This window comes from Xiphophorus maculatus, chromosome 20 (genome assembly GCF_002775205.1).
Source record: "Xiphophorus maculatus strain JP 163 A chromosome 20, X_maculatus-5.0-male, whole genome shotgun sequence".
In the NCBI taxonomy this organism is placed as follows: domain Eukaryota; kingdom Metazoa; phylum Chordata; class Actinopteri; order Cyprinodontiformes; family Poeciliidae; genus Xiphophorus; species Xiphophorus maculatus.
The window spans coordinates 29,344,591-29,362,538 of NC_036462.1; the positions used below are offsets into that span (position 1 = coordinate 29,344,591).

At 37.4% G+C, this 17,948-nt stretch overlaps 1 protein-coding gene across 1 annotated transcript; it reads left to right on the forward strand.

The window, feature by feature from the left end:
- The first annotated feature begins 156 nt into the window (after positions 1 to 156).
- On the forward strand, positions 157 to 14,719 carry tmem128 (transmembrane protein 128). The gene is made up of 5 exons (XM_023353567.1): positions 157 to 346; positions 3,853 to 3,985; positions 6,779 to 6,940; positions 12,356 to 12,465; positions 13,715 to 14,719. Exons 1-4 carry the CDS (start codon positions 247 to 249, stop codon positions 12,453 to 12,455), a joined length of 495 nt encoding a protein of 164 aa, XP_023209335.1. The 5' UTR covers positions 157 to 246; the 3' UTR covers positions 12,456 to 12,465; positions 13,715 to 14,719.
- The last annotated feature ends 3,229 nt before the right edge of the window (positions 14,720 to 17,948 follow it).

Genomic DNA, 17,948 nt, shown 5'->3' on the forward strand with positions numbered 1-17,948 from the left:
ATGAATATGTTAACTGTATTCAATAAGGTATTCTGTTTTCAAAGTACAGAGGCATTGTGTACAATAATTTGGTCATGTCTTTTTATGGTCATTACTTATTTACAATTTAAAAAAAAAAAAAACTACAACTGTCCTCGTTCTTACGTCATTGGCAAGCGACGCTGCGTCCCAACAGGAAGTGTCTTCAATTCAGTTGGCTTTCAGAGCTAAAGTGAGTTGAAGAAGAACAACAATAAAAAAAAAAAAATGTTCAATGACAGCGAGCTGGCGACGCTGCGGAACAGATTCAAGAGAGATGCGGAGCTGCTCATGCAGGCGACGACGTCGGCCGTCGATGGTGAAAAGAGTAAGCTTAAAAATGCTACGCCGGCTAACTACGTTAGCTTCTTGAAGTAGTTCAGTGTGTTGGAACGTTGGAATTGGAAGACGGTAACCGGTTCACGTTCACTCCTCCGTCTGTTCCCGTCAAATGTTTTGTCATTAGAGAAGTAGTTTTAGACACAGTAATATGACACGCTGCTAACATGAGAGAAGAAAAAAACGTTAAGGGGTGCATTAATACAGACATGTACATCTATATTAAAGTCTAATGTTAGTCATTTTAACTTTCTGCCTCTGTCGATGTGTACTGCTGACATGGAAGTAATTTAGTTTGTGGGTTTATGACAGTTTTTGTTTTTATGCACCGTTTCCCCTCACTGCAATAAACCATGTACATGACACAAAAGGCACAATAATTAGACACCTCTTGCATAGCCCAGTGATCTATTCATCATAAAATGATGAATGAATCATAAAGCGATGAATAGATCACTTTGAATTTATGATGAATAGTTATCTATTCATCATAAAGTGATGAATAGATAACTTTGAATCTATTCATTCAAAGTGATGAATGAATAGATAACTCCCTATTTGGCCTAACAATAGGGAGAGATTCAGGAAGGTTAAATACGTCTCAAGGTGGCTGGCTGCATTTGTAATGCTATAGTAAGCATCTCTAAACATTTTGGGATTATTCCGATTTTGCAAGCAGTGCAATCCTGCCCACAATTCCTTGCAAAGGTTTTCATGCTCCGATTGTGTCACTCCTGACAACCACAAATTTCTATATGTTTTATTAGGATTTAACTTGACAGACCAATACAAATGTGTGTTTTAGTGTGAAGTAGAAGGAAAATGATATGGCCCACTCAGTACTTTTTAAAACTATTATTTGCTAAATAGTTTTTTATTTTTGCTCTTTGTTGTTACAAGTAGCTCAAGTTCAGTTGGTTGGATAGTGAGCCTCTGTGTCAATCTTCAAACCTTTCTTTACATTTACCTATGGAATTGGTCTGGACTGTAGTCGGACCATTGAAGCAAATGATTTTGTTTGACCTGAAAATGAAACTTCTTGCGGCTTTCTTTGAACAGTGCTTTCCTTTTAATAGTTGTCCTATTAGGTGGACGATCATCTCGGGAAAATAGTTCAGTAACCTAATCATCCTTAAGCATGTCTTATATAGGCTTTCAGAACAATTCGTTTAAGGGTATCAAAGTAAATCAGATCTTGTACTAATACAGACTAGTTTTATTTGTAAAATCAATCAGTGCTTCCCTTTTAATTATGCAGTAAGTCTATGTTGGTCTGAAGCAAAACTCCAGTAAAATAAATATATTCAGGTTTGTTTACACGATGTGAAAACATGTATGAGGTAGAAAAATGCTTATCACATAAAATGACCATTCTCAATTCATCTGACTACCACAATCCTTATCTCAAATTTCAGAGTTAGACCATCTTTCACAGTCTTTTACCAAATTTTACATTAAAAACATGCTATCAATTAAATCTTGGTCCTCCACTAGATTGCAGAATGGATGTCACTACTGAATATTACTTCTTTCTTTTCCTGTGTTTTATTATTATTATTATTATTTTTATTTTTTTTAGGAAAGTGGGCAATTTTCTAGCTTTGAAGCTATCACTGGCACAAATCCAGCAATTCATAATTGTTTTAATTCTAATCAGAAACTTTGTCGACTCTGATATGTGATCTAGAAACTGCTCTCATATATTCCTGTGGGTGATTGACAAGATGTTTTTCAATGGCTATACATATTTTTTCTAAACTTTAAATCTTGGTGCAGCTTATGTTTTTTTAGGCCAGTGAGTTCATTGGGAACTCTGCACAGAGGAGTCCAGCATGCCTAACCATTTCAGCAGCCAAAAACAGGCTCAGAGACGTTTAATCAGCCAGTAAATTATAGAGATTAATAGCTTTCCGAAAGGCAAGATTATCTTCAAGAAACCTATCGGTTTCACCTCAAAAGCTGCTTAAATCTGACAGAAGGAGATTTGCACATTCTGTTAAGGCAAGATAAAGCTCACATTTGCTTGTAAAAGCCATACTATAAGATAAGACACTGTTTCTCGTAGTTTTCCAGTATTTCCTTTTGAGTTTTCATTGATACTGATACTTTTTTAAAATTTTTTACTTCCTTTATTTAACTAGGTAAAACCCCATTGAGACCTAGATCTCCTTTTCAAGAGGGACCTGGGCAGAAATCTGCAACACACAATAACCTGGTTACACAACAGTAAAGAAAAAGAAAAGTAAAAAAAATAACATATATATTCTTTTTGAAAGTTTTGAAGTTCAAGTATACAGCTCTGGTTGGAGGTTTACATCCACTCATCAATTTGAATGTCATATTCTGAGCGTTTACTGTTTATTATTATAAACATTAAACGTATAGTGGCTTTTATTTGTGGTGGCATAATTATACAACAATAATTGAAAGTAGATTTTATGTAATTGAGGTTACATCCTCAAAAATTGACATACACCATGTCTAATATTTGTTTAAATGATCCATAACAAGTCACAGAGAACCTAGAGAGTTCTCTGTAGCCATCAGAACGTTTCTGGCAGAATTCTGGTTTTATATTTGACCGACGCTCTGGGGAAAACTACCAACGATCAGTTAAAGTGGTGTGTGCACTGGTACAAACCTGGCTTTAACTGTCTAATCTATAGGTTTTCAATAGGGTAGAGTTAGAGACCACTCCGGAAAATTCATGTTAGCCTTATGGTCCATGTTTATCCTTCCCCAAAGCAGTTTTGATGTGTGTTTGGAATCCTTGTCTTGATCATCAAAACCAAACTTCGACCAAACTCATCGACATCTGATCAAAGATGTATGATTTGGAGAAAGTTGTCTGTCCTCATTATTCCACCCATAATGTGCAATTCACCAGTCCTGCTGCCAGTGATCAAACCTCACTCCATGATACTACCGCCACCATGCATGACAGTGTGTGCAGTGTTTTTAGGTCGAAACGCCTCAGCCCGACTTCTCCAAGCAATCGTTCTGTTTCTGAGGGTGAGAGTTTGGGTCAGATGGCTGAAACTTGGACACGGAATTAGATTTGCCCACAGAACAATCGTTTTAACAAATTTTGGAGTGAATAAAGAGGGTCAAATGTAATCTTAAAACTTTTCAGGATTTGGGGATCATGCTTACAATAGTGGTCTGTGCCTGGAAACAATCAGTTTAAGTGAGTTTTACCAATTCTGCCAGGAATTACAGAATTATAACAGATGCTTGATGATTACAAAAACCAGCCACTTCTTAAAAAGACATTTGGGCAAATATTAGTGTTGTTTGTAAGTACGGTATGTATTTGTAGGAATACTTTTGACCCAAGGTGCATTAGATCCACAAAGGTAAATCCACATTAAGTTCTTGTTTTTAAAACGTTCTTCTTCTTGTTCCAAGAAGACTGAAGTCTTCTTGGAACAAAATTACTCTCGGATGTATTAAGTTGCTACACTTTTCCAACTTTTGACACATGTCACCTTTCAGGTCAGGAGGAAAAAGATCTGAAGCCCCTCCCTCGCATCAACAAGCACTCCGTTTTCTGGATCGTGGCATCGGTAGCTGTGACTTACTATGCAGATTTCCTGCACGTCATTGTGGAGAACGATGATGTCAAAAGGTAAAACCGATTCCCAAAAATACTTTAGCATAAGTCAAAACCAGATTTAGTAGGCATAAAATTTCTCCCTTTAGCATTGTGAGTTTTAAGATATTTTTACCCAAATCAGAGCAGAAGCATGAAGACATTATGTTATCGCAACTATAGAGACAGTATAGCTTTAAAGTGGTGTAGATAAGTGACAAAAAAGCAAGCCCCTTTCCAGATATACTATTTTACATCCTAAAGCATAAATAAAAGCAATCAGTGTTCTTATAATTACTCTGCAATTGTAATACTAAATAAAAAGGACATGATCAAGTCAAAGACTTGTAATATTAGGGTCCTTTATTCACTATGTTTAATAACATGGAATACAATGGTTTTACAATATAGATTACACAGAGAAGTAAACATTTACACATCATGATCAAAGAGGATCAGTTACACAAGGTAATTAACTCATTCAGCATATGTTCATGTACTGCCTACCAGGTTTTTTTTCTATTAGAAGAGACATTATGCTTTGTGTCCTGTATGTAGCTCTTGACCCTTCAGCTTTACATTTCCTCAAAATATATTCATGTCTCATTTTTGCCAAAGTCCGACTTAGATCATCTCTTGCACTGTGGGGTACTGATTATAATATACGAGTCATTATTAGGAAGGTAATCCCGAATTAGCCATTAAATCTGGTGAAGCTGAGATTAAACACAGAACAAAATTGCTAAAAAAAAAAAAAAACGTATTAAAGGAGGGTGAGGTTTGAGAACTGGATTGCCAAATCACAGCAAATTTAAAATCACAAGACAATTTGTCTTATCTTTAGCCTTTCAAAAAGTTTTCTCTGAAGGTAGGTTTACAATTTGGTAAACCACAGTTAATCTCAAACATTATACACCTCTGTCAAACTCAGTAGGACAAAAAATAAGGCGAGATAAATAATTTTAGAAAACTGCTTTCATTTTGACCTTGTGCAATTCGACAAAAAAAAAAAACAACTACCATACTTGAGGAAAAATGTACAAGAATTGAAAGCTGCAACAACTTGGTTGGATTGGCGTGGAAATCTTTCATGATCTACTTAATTCGTTTAGACATTTGATGTTTTCAAGTTCATCTTGTCATGAGTTACAGTTATCCGATTCATTTAAAATAAGGTTAAGTGAACCATGGTTGGTTTTTTTATGTAAATACTCATTAAATTTTTTTTTAGCTAAAGCCATAGTTTTCAGAAAAGTTCCAAAGGATCTCGTTTTATAAAGGCGTCAACTCACGTGTCAGTCTGTCAAGAAAAGCATTGTGCGTATAACAATGGTACAAAGAAGACAGTCATTAAAAGTTCAGATACAAAATGGGACAGTGACATTACAGAAACTGAATGTTCTTCCCGAACTTATACAAAGATGAGACATGAGCTTGTCAAGCAGACTGCCAGAAAAGGTGTCTGCAACACTGGAGGATCCGAGGAAAGGGATCTGGTTGCAAAACGGCAGGGAAAAAAAAAAACCTAAACAAAGAAAAAAACACCCAGGCTTGGCTGAAATTTCACAAAACCTGGTGACAGAATGTGTTCTAGTCTGATAAAACCAAAGTTGAACTTTTGGGCCACAGTTGACAAAAGCACACCAAACATATTTGCTCACCACTCCAAATCATTAGGTTAAAGTTGTCCCATCTCTTTAAAAAAATGTAAAAATTTAAAACCTCTTAAAGATGAAAAGGGTGATGCTAAATCCGATGGTTTGAAAATGGTTCATATGTGTGTGAAGGCAGACAAGGGAATACATCTGGTAGTACAATGTATGTTTGGTACAAATGAAATTCTGTGTATTTGCAAAAGAACACCAAGTTGAAGTCCTATCGTGCTCTGAACTTTTAATCAACACCTCTACATGTGAGCATATCACCTGTTTTATCCTCTTTGGCTTCCTGCTCCTTTTAGAATTTGATTTTAAAATGTTACTGCTTGTTTTTAAAGCTCATAACTGCCTTGCCCAACCTTACTTCTCTGAACCTTTTACTCTTCCCGTGGGAAGACTAAAGTCTTCCTCAGGGACCTCAGGGGGATCCCTGAGGTCATCAAACCAACTTTTATTAGATGTCCCAAAAACTAGGCTAAAGCATTGGGGTGACTGGGCCTTTTCAGTGGCAGCACCTCGACTCTGCAACAATCTCCCTCTACACCTTCGCTCCACCTCTGACCCCAAAGCTCAAGACTCATCTCTTTAGACAGGCTTTTAATACCATGTAGCGTCGTGGCATGTTTCCTTATCTTTATTGTTGTTTTCTTTTTCTTGCGATAAATCTTACAGAAGGTTTAAGAGGTCACCTGTAGCAGGCAGTGGACTAATCGGATCTTATATGCTCTGAAAACGTTTGCGAAGAATAGATAGATCGATGTGACGTACTAATAGTCTTCTACCAAGGAAGACTGAATGGAAAGTTTCTTCAAAAGTGTATTTTATGGGTGTGTACACTAAAGCGCAGGATAAAATTACCACATTGTATCTTTATTTTCTGCTGTGACAGGTAGCTTAAAAGGATGAGGGATTGTTTATTTGTATTCTTTATATAATATATATTTGTCAAGTTCAGACATTCACATTTTAAGAAAGGAACTCTGATCAAATAGTGCTTAGTCATTGTCAAACATTAGTTTTTTTCATTCACAAACTTCTGGAACAGTGGATTCAATACAAAAGAAGCCACTGACATATGATACGACATGGAGCACATGATGTGATACCCTGTTCTGTTTCTATTGAACCTGTACAGCCGATGGAATAAATGCACCTTTCCTTGTTCTTTCAGCTGGTGGTTTAACGTCGGTCTGATACTCCTTGGGATCTGCTTGTCTCTGGCTATGTTTTGCATTGTGTACCTTGAGTGGTTCAAAGGCATTCAGCACTATGACCAGGAGTACCCAGCCATTCCTCCCATTACCACCGCAGCCTTTATTGCTGCATCATGCAGGTAAAACACACACAGAAAGGGAGAGAAAAATGCCAGCATATGTGTATGTTAGATAATGCTGCATTTTGTTCCAAATCATCTGAAATTCAAGGACAGATTTTTGCTTCTGCAATATAGAAAAAATTCCCCACCCAAAGTAGCTATATTTCCCCTTTAAATGACCTTATTATTATTTTTTTAATAGTAGGAAATATAAAAATTGTACCACAAAAGATAAGATCGATAAGACATACCACAATATTTAAAAAAAAAAAAAAAATTCAAAAGAATATTTGAGGCCCAAGTACTAAAATGCTTAAAGTCTTGTTAGTAGCGTTTTGCTTTCAAGACAGTAATAGGTTTGCATTAAAAAAACAAGGGTTATATAGTTGTTCAACACTAGTTTAACTTGACTAAGAGGCCAGTATATTCTGTTAACTTGCTATTTTCTTTGTAAAGACTTTATGTTTATAAAGGTAAATCTAACAAATCAACAAACCTTTTCCAATAACAAGTTTTTTTGGTACCATTTTTCTCCCACAATCACTTCCACAGCATAATCCAGGACTAAATCAGATTGCCAGGATAGAAATGTACAAAGTGACGTTGATAGGGAGGTAGTACTTTCTAGGCAAACTCGGAACCAAGAGTGGAGGATGATAAAAAAAATGTTACTAAATGGGTGAATATCCCCTTCGTTTTCTTTCTGTCACGTTGCAGGTTTTACTCCTTTGCAGTTTTAAGATTTTCAGAGTCAAAAGTCAAAGTCAGCTTTATTGTTAACATAGATCCAACTTGACATTTCCATCCTCACGAACCCACGGTGCAGCATGCTGAAACAGCATCTGAAAGCCAGCATCATAACAACAAACAAGCAATAAAATAAGATGCAAAATAACAAGAAGTAACATAGCACACTGTGGTAGATGAATAAAGTGGCTGGTGTAGTCCCTGATGTGTTAATGTTTTAAGTGATAGTGTCTGTGTAGGTGGGAGTTTTTTTTTTTTTTGCAAATACCAGATTTAACTCAGTCATCCATGAACATCAGTGTTTTACAAAGTTTACATTCAAATAAATCAATAATATCAGCCGACTTTTGTGGGAGTATTTGATTTTAAAGAGGTGCTGACTTTTGCTGTCAGCCTTTGATTCAAGCCTTTTTAAAAATTTTAACCTGTAAATATATTCTAGTGTTTGTGTTTCAGGATGAAAAGTAAAGGATATAGAACGTAGAACGGCCAAAAACTACAGGATACATTTAGGTATTTAGTGTGGAAAAAAAGAGCAAAAACAGGCAGAGTTGGGCAAAACTTGACACACCACCAGCTGATGATGCTGCGGATGTTCTTTCCTGGCAGGACTTGGAATGTCCCCACACTGCCAAACGTACCAATAGTTACTTGACCGTGGTATCACTGTGCTTATTTGACAAGGAAACTGGCCTGACTTAAACTTCATAGAAAAGCTATGCAGCATTGCCAAGAGGAAGAGAAACAGTAGAGCCAACAATACAGACAAGCTGAAGCGTACATTTACAGTAAATTGGGTTTCCTTAACGCCTTAGCGGAGCCATGAGCTCCATGCCACACAACACTGATGATTTGATTCAGCAGTATTCAGCGCATATATTATACAGTGTGCAAAAATACTTACCAGTAGTTCTTAACTTTTTTTTTTTTTGCTTGTTTAGTTTTGTTTTTGGCTTAAAGCAATATTCTTATTTTAAAATAAACTGAACTTTCAGGCCATCCTTATTTAAAGGGTGAGAAATAATTCTTGAAATAAATCACTGTGTATGCAATAATACTGTATGGGAGAAACTTTTTAATTGCAAAACTGAACTACATAAACCTTTGTGTATTGTAACATATTGAGGTGAACCGGTAATTTAACTTTTTGGTTAGATTTTAGATTTTCCAGAGCTGCAGTTATTCATCACATAGTTAAATAAATTACAGATAATTCATTCAATTTTATTTTGCTATTTAATTTTAGTAACTTACTGGCTACGTTTCCCAGTTACATTGCATAATATAATAGTGTTTAGTTCAGTGTTTCTCAACCTTTTTTTGGCCCCTATCCATTACCAATTCTGGGTAATGGATAAGGGGATCCATTATCCAGGTCCTTCACCGCCCCCCATCAAAGAAGATGTAGGATACTTAAAAAATAAATTCCCAGAGAACAAAAAAGCCATATGAATAGAAATTATTTCTACAGGCGTCAACAAAAAATGCAATGGATGGACATTCAACTTAAAATCGGTAGACCTAACAGCAGCCAATCAGAGTGGCAAAAAAATATTCCTGTTCTGTGCAATTTTCTGATGTTAGTTGTTAATTATTGCACAAAATGACCAGGTAAAAGATGTACAGCAATGCCAGTTTAAACTTTGATCTATTTCCAAAACGACAGAGGTCTGCAACATTAAAACATGAATAGAACTGCAACTATATCAATCATATCTCTTCTTCTCTTCAGTGCAGCTGCCTTCCATTCATAGTATCAGCTATGAAATTTCACCCACGTGGCATTTACCTTGCCCATAGCACTTCAACAATATTATTTTACCTTTTATCTGAAAACAGTATCTGTTTGTTCTTGCCATACAGTCCTCTGTATTAACTATTGCTCAAAAGGTCTTGCCATACAAGTTTATTCCTCTGTATTTACTTTAGTTTCTTAGTTTATTCTTGCATTTTGTTCTTCATTCATTTCCATTTATTTTCCTATGATTAGTATTATCTTTTCTTGGTTTATTGTTATATCCTCTTTAGTTTATTTCCTGTTGCTAGTTTTATTTTCTCGTTTGTATTGACGCTCACCACCAGTAATCTTTCTGTTTCACCTGATTTGACACTCATATTGATTTTTCACTATTCACTGCCGGATTCTCTGATTCTGATTCACATCTACAGTCATGGCCAAAAGTATTGAGAATGACACAAATATTATATTTTCACATGATCTGCTGCCCTCTGGTTTTCATGTGTGTATGTCAGATGTTGTCATCACATACAGGAATACAATTGCAATCATATTATGAGTAACAAAAGCTTTTAATGACAGTGAAAATGAGTTAATGCAGCAAGTCAATATTTGCAGTGTTGACCACTCTTCTTCAGGACCTCTGCAATTCTCCCTGGCATGCTCTCAATCAATTTCTGGACCAAATCCTGACTGATAACAGTCCATTCTTGCACAATCAATGCTTGCATTTTGTCAGAATTCCTAGGTTTTCGTTTGTCCACCCGTCTCTTGATGATTGACCACAAGTTTTCAATGGGATTAAGACCTGGGGAGTTTCCAGGCCATGGACCCAAAATCTCTATGTTTTGTTCCCTGAGCCAGTTAGATATCACCTTTGCTTTATGGCAAGGTGCTCCATCATGCTGGAAAAGGCATTGTTCATCACCAAACTGCTCTTGGACGGTTGGGAGAAGTTGCTCTCGGAGGACATTCTGGTACCATTCTTTATTCATGGCTGTGTTTTTAGGAAAGACTGTGAGAGAGCCGACTCCCTTGGCTGAGAAGCAAGCCCACACATGAATGGTTTCAGGATGCTTTACAGTTGGCATGAGACAAGACTGGTGGTAGCGCTCACCTCGTCTTCTCCGAACAAGCTGTTTTCCAGATGTCCCAAACAATCGGAAAGGGGATTCATCAGAGAAAATGACTTTACCCCAGTCCTCAGCAGTCCACTCCCTGTACCTTTTGCAGAATATCAGTCTGTCCCTGATGTTTTTCCTGGAGAGAAGTGGCTTCTTTGCTGCCCTCCTTGAGACCAGGCCTTGCTCCAAGAGTCTCCGCCTCACAGTGCGTGCAGATGCACTGCTGCCATTCTTGAGCAAGCTCTGCACTGCTGGTAGCCCGATCCCGCAGCTGAAACACTTTTAAGAGACGGTCCTGGCGCTTGCTGGTCTTTCTTGGGTGCCCTGGAGCCTTTTTGGCAACAATGGAACCTCTCTCCTTGAAGTTCTTGATGATGCAATAGATTGTTGACTGAGGTATAATCTTTCTAGCTGCAATTCTCTTTCCTGTTAGGTCATTTTTGTGCAGTGCAATGATGACTGCACGTGTTTCTTTCGAGATAACCATGGTTCACAGAAGAGAAACAATGATTCCAAGCACCAGCCTCTTTTTAAAGTGTCCAGTGGTGTCATTCTTACTTAATCATGACAGATTGATCTCCAGCCCTGTCCTCATCACCACCCACACCTGTGTTAATGGAGCAATCACTGAAACGATGTTAGCTGGTCCTTTTAAGGCAGGGCTGCAATGAAGTTGAAATGTGTTTTGGGGGATAAAGTTCATTTTCTAGGCAAATATTGACTTTGCAATTAATTGCTGTTACGCTGATCACTCTTTATAACATTCTAGAGTATATGCAAATTGCCGTTATAAAAACTGAAACAGTAGACTTTGTAAATATTAACATTTGAATCATTCTCAAAACATTTGGCCATGATTGTAGTTACTTCGTTGCTCCGTTCTAAGTCCTGGTTCTCTTGTTTCAGAGTTTTGCGCAATGTGCACGTTTTTTTTTACCCCACAAGGTGCGAAGCGGTCTGCAAGCATATCGCCGAAGAAAAGCAGATTGACGTAAACCTTTTAAAACAACGGAAAAAATCCCGGTATCCTGATGATTAAAATTCAAAAGTGCTGTACTTCCGTTTCATACCGTATCACTTACAGCACCGATGTTAATTCTATAAAATAAACAGAGAGCGTGGAAGGGTTTCTTTATTTATATTGGTTCATTATTCTGAGAGATACACAGTGAGGGTATTGTGATTTTAGTAATTGCATGTTCATAAGAGCGACATTCCGTTGTCCTTCCATGGAAGCGGGCAGCATTCAGACGGACATCAAAACACTTGTCAACATAAGTTGCTGCTTTGACATGATCACAGCACTGCCAAAACATATGTACAAAAATCCTCAATAAAACATAAAATATTTGAAAATCAGACACAACCTGACAAGTGAATCACAGCAACGTCATCAACCGGTGTGATGCTGAACTGATGCAGTGAAGCTACCAGTAGCAGGAGAACAGAGCTGCGCCAAGAAGCTAACAGAAACACTGAAGAGAAGAAGAGCTACGATACAGTTGCAGCATGTTTTAATGTTACACAAGTTTAGCAAGTTGCTCAAAGTTTAAACTGGTATTGTTGTGCATTTAATTTGTAAAGTTTACCTTCAAGCAAACGCCCCCCCCCAAAGGAATCTCAGTGCCCCCCTTTTGTAAAAGTTTCCACCAGCGCCCCCTGCCGTCCTCTGAACGAACCCGTTGGGAAACGCTAGCTTAGTTCCTCCAAATATTCATCTCTGCATGCTCTGCAATGACAGCCTGTAAAAAGCTCACTTAGCCACTCAGTGGCAGATCTGTTAAGTTTGATTACATGTGTTGTTTTGTTTTGTTTTTCTTGCAGCTTTAATATTGCACTGTGGCCAGTGTGGTCCTTCTTCACTCCACTAATCCTCTTCACACAGTTCATGGGCGTCGTCATGTTCATCTCTTTGCTTGGATGAATGATGAAAGGTGGGAATGATGAAGCATTGTGCTCATGTTTGACTTTGTTCTTGTGTTTGCTCATACAATGTATTAATATTGTCATTAATTTATTGAAGATATCAAGCATTACAGGAAGGGTTTTATATTAAAAAAAGCTTTTCTTTGCAATTTTACCTTGATGTTAAGTTTAAGACCACACATAACGCCATTTAAAAGTCTTTGGTTCTCCTTCTTTTTTTGGTATATACCTAAAATAAGTCAATAAATAAAAAAACTTTGATGGAATAACTTTATTTTGAACAGTCACACAAATCTAGAAACTATTTACAACAACTCACCCGAAATGAGAAGGAGGGAAAATACAGAAAAGTTCAAGTAGTTCTATGTTGAAAATTGCTAAATTTAATAATGATGTTATCAGTCTTTCATGATTGGGAAAGCTGTGTCCACTGGAGAACTATTTTTATGAAGGCAAATGTCTCATGCCAATATCTGTCCGTTCATTAGTGCAAAATTGCAAACAGTTTAGGTTTCTGGACATCTAGAAAGCAAAACGTGAAACTGGACTAACTTCAGAAAGCGTTGTAGAGAAGCCACGTGGGTTTGGGATTAGGAAGCAAATGTGAATCAGGTAGCAGTAATGAAACAGGAAACTATTACATAAGGAGGAAAACGTATATCAGCTCCGCCTAAAACCACAACTAAGTTCTTTGGAGTCAACCCTGTGATCTCAGATGGACTGAAAGACAGAGGACAAGTGTTCTGTGGTCAAACGAGTCCATGTTTCAGCTTGCATTTTGAAAATCACACACACTTTTGTTGTTTGGTGCCAAACATGTACAAAGCCAGTCTTTGGCATATGGGTCCCATGCATCAGTGCAGACAAAGGGTCATAGTTGTATTTTGGATATACACCTTAAGGTTATGTCTGGTGAAATGGGACAATTCTTTTTTTTTGCATTACAACAGTCACGGTGTGTTTCTGGCTGATATCCCTTCAGTTCATATTGGTCTTCTGTTGAAATGGTGCAAAATGAGACCAGAGTTGAACACCAAGGACTGAAAACTGTTCAGCTACCACTCGAGTCTTATAAAGTCTAAATAAAAGGAAGAAACTTTCTGAATTTGTTGGTAGCATAAAATTCCCTTTTCACCCTAGCTTTAAGAAAATGCTGCAGTCAGACAGTCTAGTTAAAGCATTGCTGTTCTCCAATTCATTGTGAACCTTCTTCACCTGCAAAATATGATGCCATCCTTTCTGTTTTATCTTTTTTAGGCCACAACACCAGAAATGAGAAAAGCAAGGCGTCTCCCCAGGGTTCTCCGCTTCTCTAAATCTCTCACTAACTCAGTTTATCTACACACAAAAGGCTGATTCAAACTCACCGTTTTAAAGTGGTATTGTTATTGTGACGTTCCTTTGTATCCTTCTGCTTTTTGTGTTCTCAACACACCCTTGTAGAGATATTGTGAACATGCAAAATGTCTTTATACTTGATGCTAGAAAATGAAAGATGTTTGGTTTTAGGTTAAGACATCTGCTTATACTTTGTGTTTTCTACTGTTTTAATGTTTTTTTTTTTAAATAAACTCTTCTAACCATTTTCAAAGAATGTGTGAACTTTACTCAGCTTTAAATTAAAATAAATGTAAATGTGTTAACTGAGCCTGATTCCTTTGGGATACATTATATTCTCAAACAAAACATTTCTGTCATCTACAGAGTGATTTTTGGATCTCAGATAAGCCTGTCGCAATAATAAATTAATTGAATGATAATTAAGAGGAGCTCAATAACTTCCATTGTGAACCTTCTCAGTGATTTTTGTGAAGGGCAATTTTGTTTGCAGAAACACCATTATCCATTTCACTTACGGTTTCGGTTGTGTGTGGTTTTCATCTCCATTTTAGTTATTGTTTTTGGTTGTCATGTTTTATTCTTCAGCTTCAACTGTAAAATGAACTTTACCAAATTAAAGTTTATTGGTCGTTTATTGGGCAAACTTGTGCTATTATGCCATTATCGATATATTACTTGAGAAGGTAATAAATAACAATAAAACAACAATATTATCGTTTATTGCAATAGTTATGTATCCACTACATACGTGAGCCAAAGAGCCACTTCTGTCTAGAACCGCCTGGGCTGCAGGTCTGAGGCATTTTGTTCGCATGTTGTCTATCATTCTTATAGCTTGATAGGAAGCCTGATCCAAACTCCCAACCCACATTAATAAAATGGTGAAATAATATTGACCACAAAACACTGTATTTATAAAAGATATCAACGTTTTTCCCACACAATCCTGACAAACGTTTTTTTATTGTTGAAAAAACAAACGGTTTCTCTTCGCATTTATTAATTTATTTATTAATCTATTTGTATGATTTGTTCTTTAAATTGCCATTTATATTATTTTGCGGTCTCAGGAAATGACTGAGGGATGAAGAGACTCATGTCTGGTTCTTTAGGTTCTGACGGGTCTGCGGTTCCTCTCCTGACCCATTCTGTCTGATATCAAACAACCCACTGAATATCGCCGACACATATTTTTTAATGCCCCTATTAAATGTCACTGTGATTGGTCAGCCTGGAATGGGCGTCTTCCTCCTCACGTCTGTATTTTTGCCAGAGGTTTTACTTCTAAGGACGGTGTGGTGTCGGGTGGACATTTTGAAAAGACGAGGTTGCGTAGTGTCCGTCTCTAAGCAACCGTGACTACATCGTCAGTTCGTGGGGGTTTTGGGGGGGGTCCTATTTAGGTCCCGCAACTACAATTTAGCTGACCTTACTATCCCCCGTGTTTTGTTTTGGTCATTATTATTACACGTATTGTTGAGATGTGTGTGATAGGTGTGTCTATCAGACATTTATAGCAATACGGAATAAACCTGTTGTGCCTGATCAGTGCTGTTCCTCTGTTATTGATCATTTCATACACAAACAGCTGTTAAGTACATAAAATGCTGACTAGAAAAAACATTCCCCACATCGTTTTTGCGCGCCCTCTAGTGCAGCGCCCCTATGCGTTGCATTCACTGCATGGCCACTTTTTTGCGCCACTGAATTGATCATCCAGCAAAATGTATCATGACAGGTTTAATCTCACACTGTTAAAAATATCAGTTCTGTCTCGGCCTTTGAATGCAGTTTCGATTGATATTTCACTTGAACCGCTCGTCATCACCTTAACCTGAAACAGCAGCTGCTGCGTCCAAAATGTTGCACAAAGGAGACGCACTTTCTTCTGAGCGTGAATCTCAAATTTGAAAGGCATCCGCTGATTCTCAGTAGGATGGAAGCAGCGGAACACAGGAAGACATTTTATCCGACATTGTTTGAGTCCTATATTGTGGCCAGCCAACTAAATTTCGGAGACCGGTTGGTGAGTTTTGGCCCGTTTTCTCTTGGCTGTGCCTTCGAGCACTTGACACTTTGCACTTTTGTACACTCCTGGAGAAGGTGGAGGGCGGGGAGGCGGTCAGCACCGGAGGATAATGACCTCTTATCTATTGTGATATCTATTGTGATAAGAGCTGATCACAATAGCTCTTATCGCCATTCCTGCAACAAGTTTGCCTAAATAATGTTTTTAAATAGGATCTCCTCCAGAAACAGATTCATGTAGAGCACATGTCAAATTCAAGACCCACGGGCAAAACAAACTCCAGCCCGCCTCAGCTAGAATATGGCCACATAAGTAGAACTCTATATGCACATAAATATTAATTTATTAGTCTAATCAAATTAGTTTTTATTTGTATAGTGCCAAACTATATGTCAATGTGACAAGATGTGTAATATTTGGGTTTAAAAATCCAGAGAAAGCTGTAGTAATCCAACTGTTTAATGGATAGTTTTACATTCTGCCACAACTGCCCTTTAGAGGGTGTTTATTATCCTGATGTGGCCCAAAATGAATATTAATTTAACATCCCTGATGTAGGAACACTGTGTAACTGAATTTTTGTTCAGATCAAAGGGTTTTGCCAAAACATAACATTTTGGGTAGTGGTGTTATCAAAACCAGATTTGTCAGAGTTTTACAGACAATTTTTTTTTTTTTTTTTGCTATTTCTAACTTTCAGGTTAGCCCAGGTGGATTAGAAGCACATCAGGTGCCAAATCTTTGCACAGAAGATGCTCGGTTGGATTTAGGTGTGGGCTTTGACTGGACCAGTAAACATTAAATATGCTTCAATCTAAACCAGTAGCTCTGGCTCTTACGTTCGGAGTCTCTGCATTCATATTGTCAGTGATATTCTGTTTTAAACACCATTTAAACGATACAGGAAGTCGTAGGATGGCTGCTGATTGTATTCCCACACAGTGCTAACTTCAGCAAGCAGAAGACGTCAAGCAAAAGGCCAAACATGCATCCGACCCTTGTGGCCTAAATGTCACCGAGTTGTTTTTCTTGATTGGAAAAATTCAATCAGTGTTTCCAACTTAATCTGTCCCTCTACACAGCCTGCTGGTAAGGAACGGATCTCCTCTCTGTCGTCTCGTTGATCATCAGTGATCAAGTCAATACTCAAACGGACGACTGTAATCTGCAGCGGTGACACAAAGTTCACCCCACTGAAGTTTTTTTTTTTTTTTCTTTTCTTGAGAAAGTGCTCTGTCACCGGGAAACAAAAGAATTTTCCAAATCTGGGAAAATCTTCTCCGCCACGCTGTTCATTCACTCATTTAGGACGTCCCGCTGCAGCGTCTACTTCATCTGTTTGACCCACTTAGACGGGAGCCGGAATGATAATGTGATCACTGGCTGCAGCACCGAGGTTGTCGTCTGCATCGCGTTGGTAACATATCACATATCAGCGAGACCCGCGATTTAACAAATGTTCAGCAGGACACAGAGACGTCTAGTCATCGGTTGTTTTTTTCCACATGGCTCCGGGGAGCCGCCTTCGTTTGTTTAATTTTGTCCTAGTTTAGAATGTCACTGTAACCTCAATTTTTGTGTTTCATTTTGAGCCTACTTTATATATATATATATATTTATTTTTTTTGCATAAATGGAGCATATTTATACGAACGTTCACCAAAACAACAAAACACTTTTTTAAAACCTTATGACACGTCATAAAGACTACATTTACTTTTTTGATGTCAAATAAAATGTTCTGAAAATGTCTCTATTTAAATTTAAATCATGAAATAATTATTAGCGCTGCTTTATTAAATTTTATTTTATTTTTTAAAATAGCATTTCCAGGTATTAATTTCTTTCTTTTGCAGTGGGAAATCTTTCTTTTTGTGTGTGTTCGAGATTAGCAGCTTATGTCTTTTTTTTCTCCCCAATGTGAAAGCTGATCATCGTCCGAGTTCACCTTGGATCATTTATTTCTGTTATAATTGTTACGTTTTTTAAATTATTGTTATTTTGCCTTAGTTGTATAATGAGAAAATATTAGCAACATATTTTATGCATTTAAATAATAAAAAAAAGGAATGAGAAACCCTGAGGATAGGTAACAACTAACCCAAGCTTCTTTTTTTTAAG

Bases quoted from the DNA above. Each gene is read 5' to 3' on its own strand.
- tmem128 (XM_023353567.1), top strand. From the start codon at position 247: ATGTTCAATGACAGCGAGCTGGCGACGCTGCGGAACAGATTCAAGAGA. The intron at 347-3,852 runs GTAAGCTTAAAA...GTCACCTTTCAG, and splicing joins GGCCGTCGATGGTGAAAAGA to GTCAGGAGGAAAAAGATCTG. The intron at 3,986-6,778 runs GTAAAACCGATT...TTGTTCTTTCAG, and splicing joins GAGAACGATGATGTCAAAAG to CTGGTGGTTTAACGTCGGTC.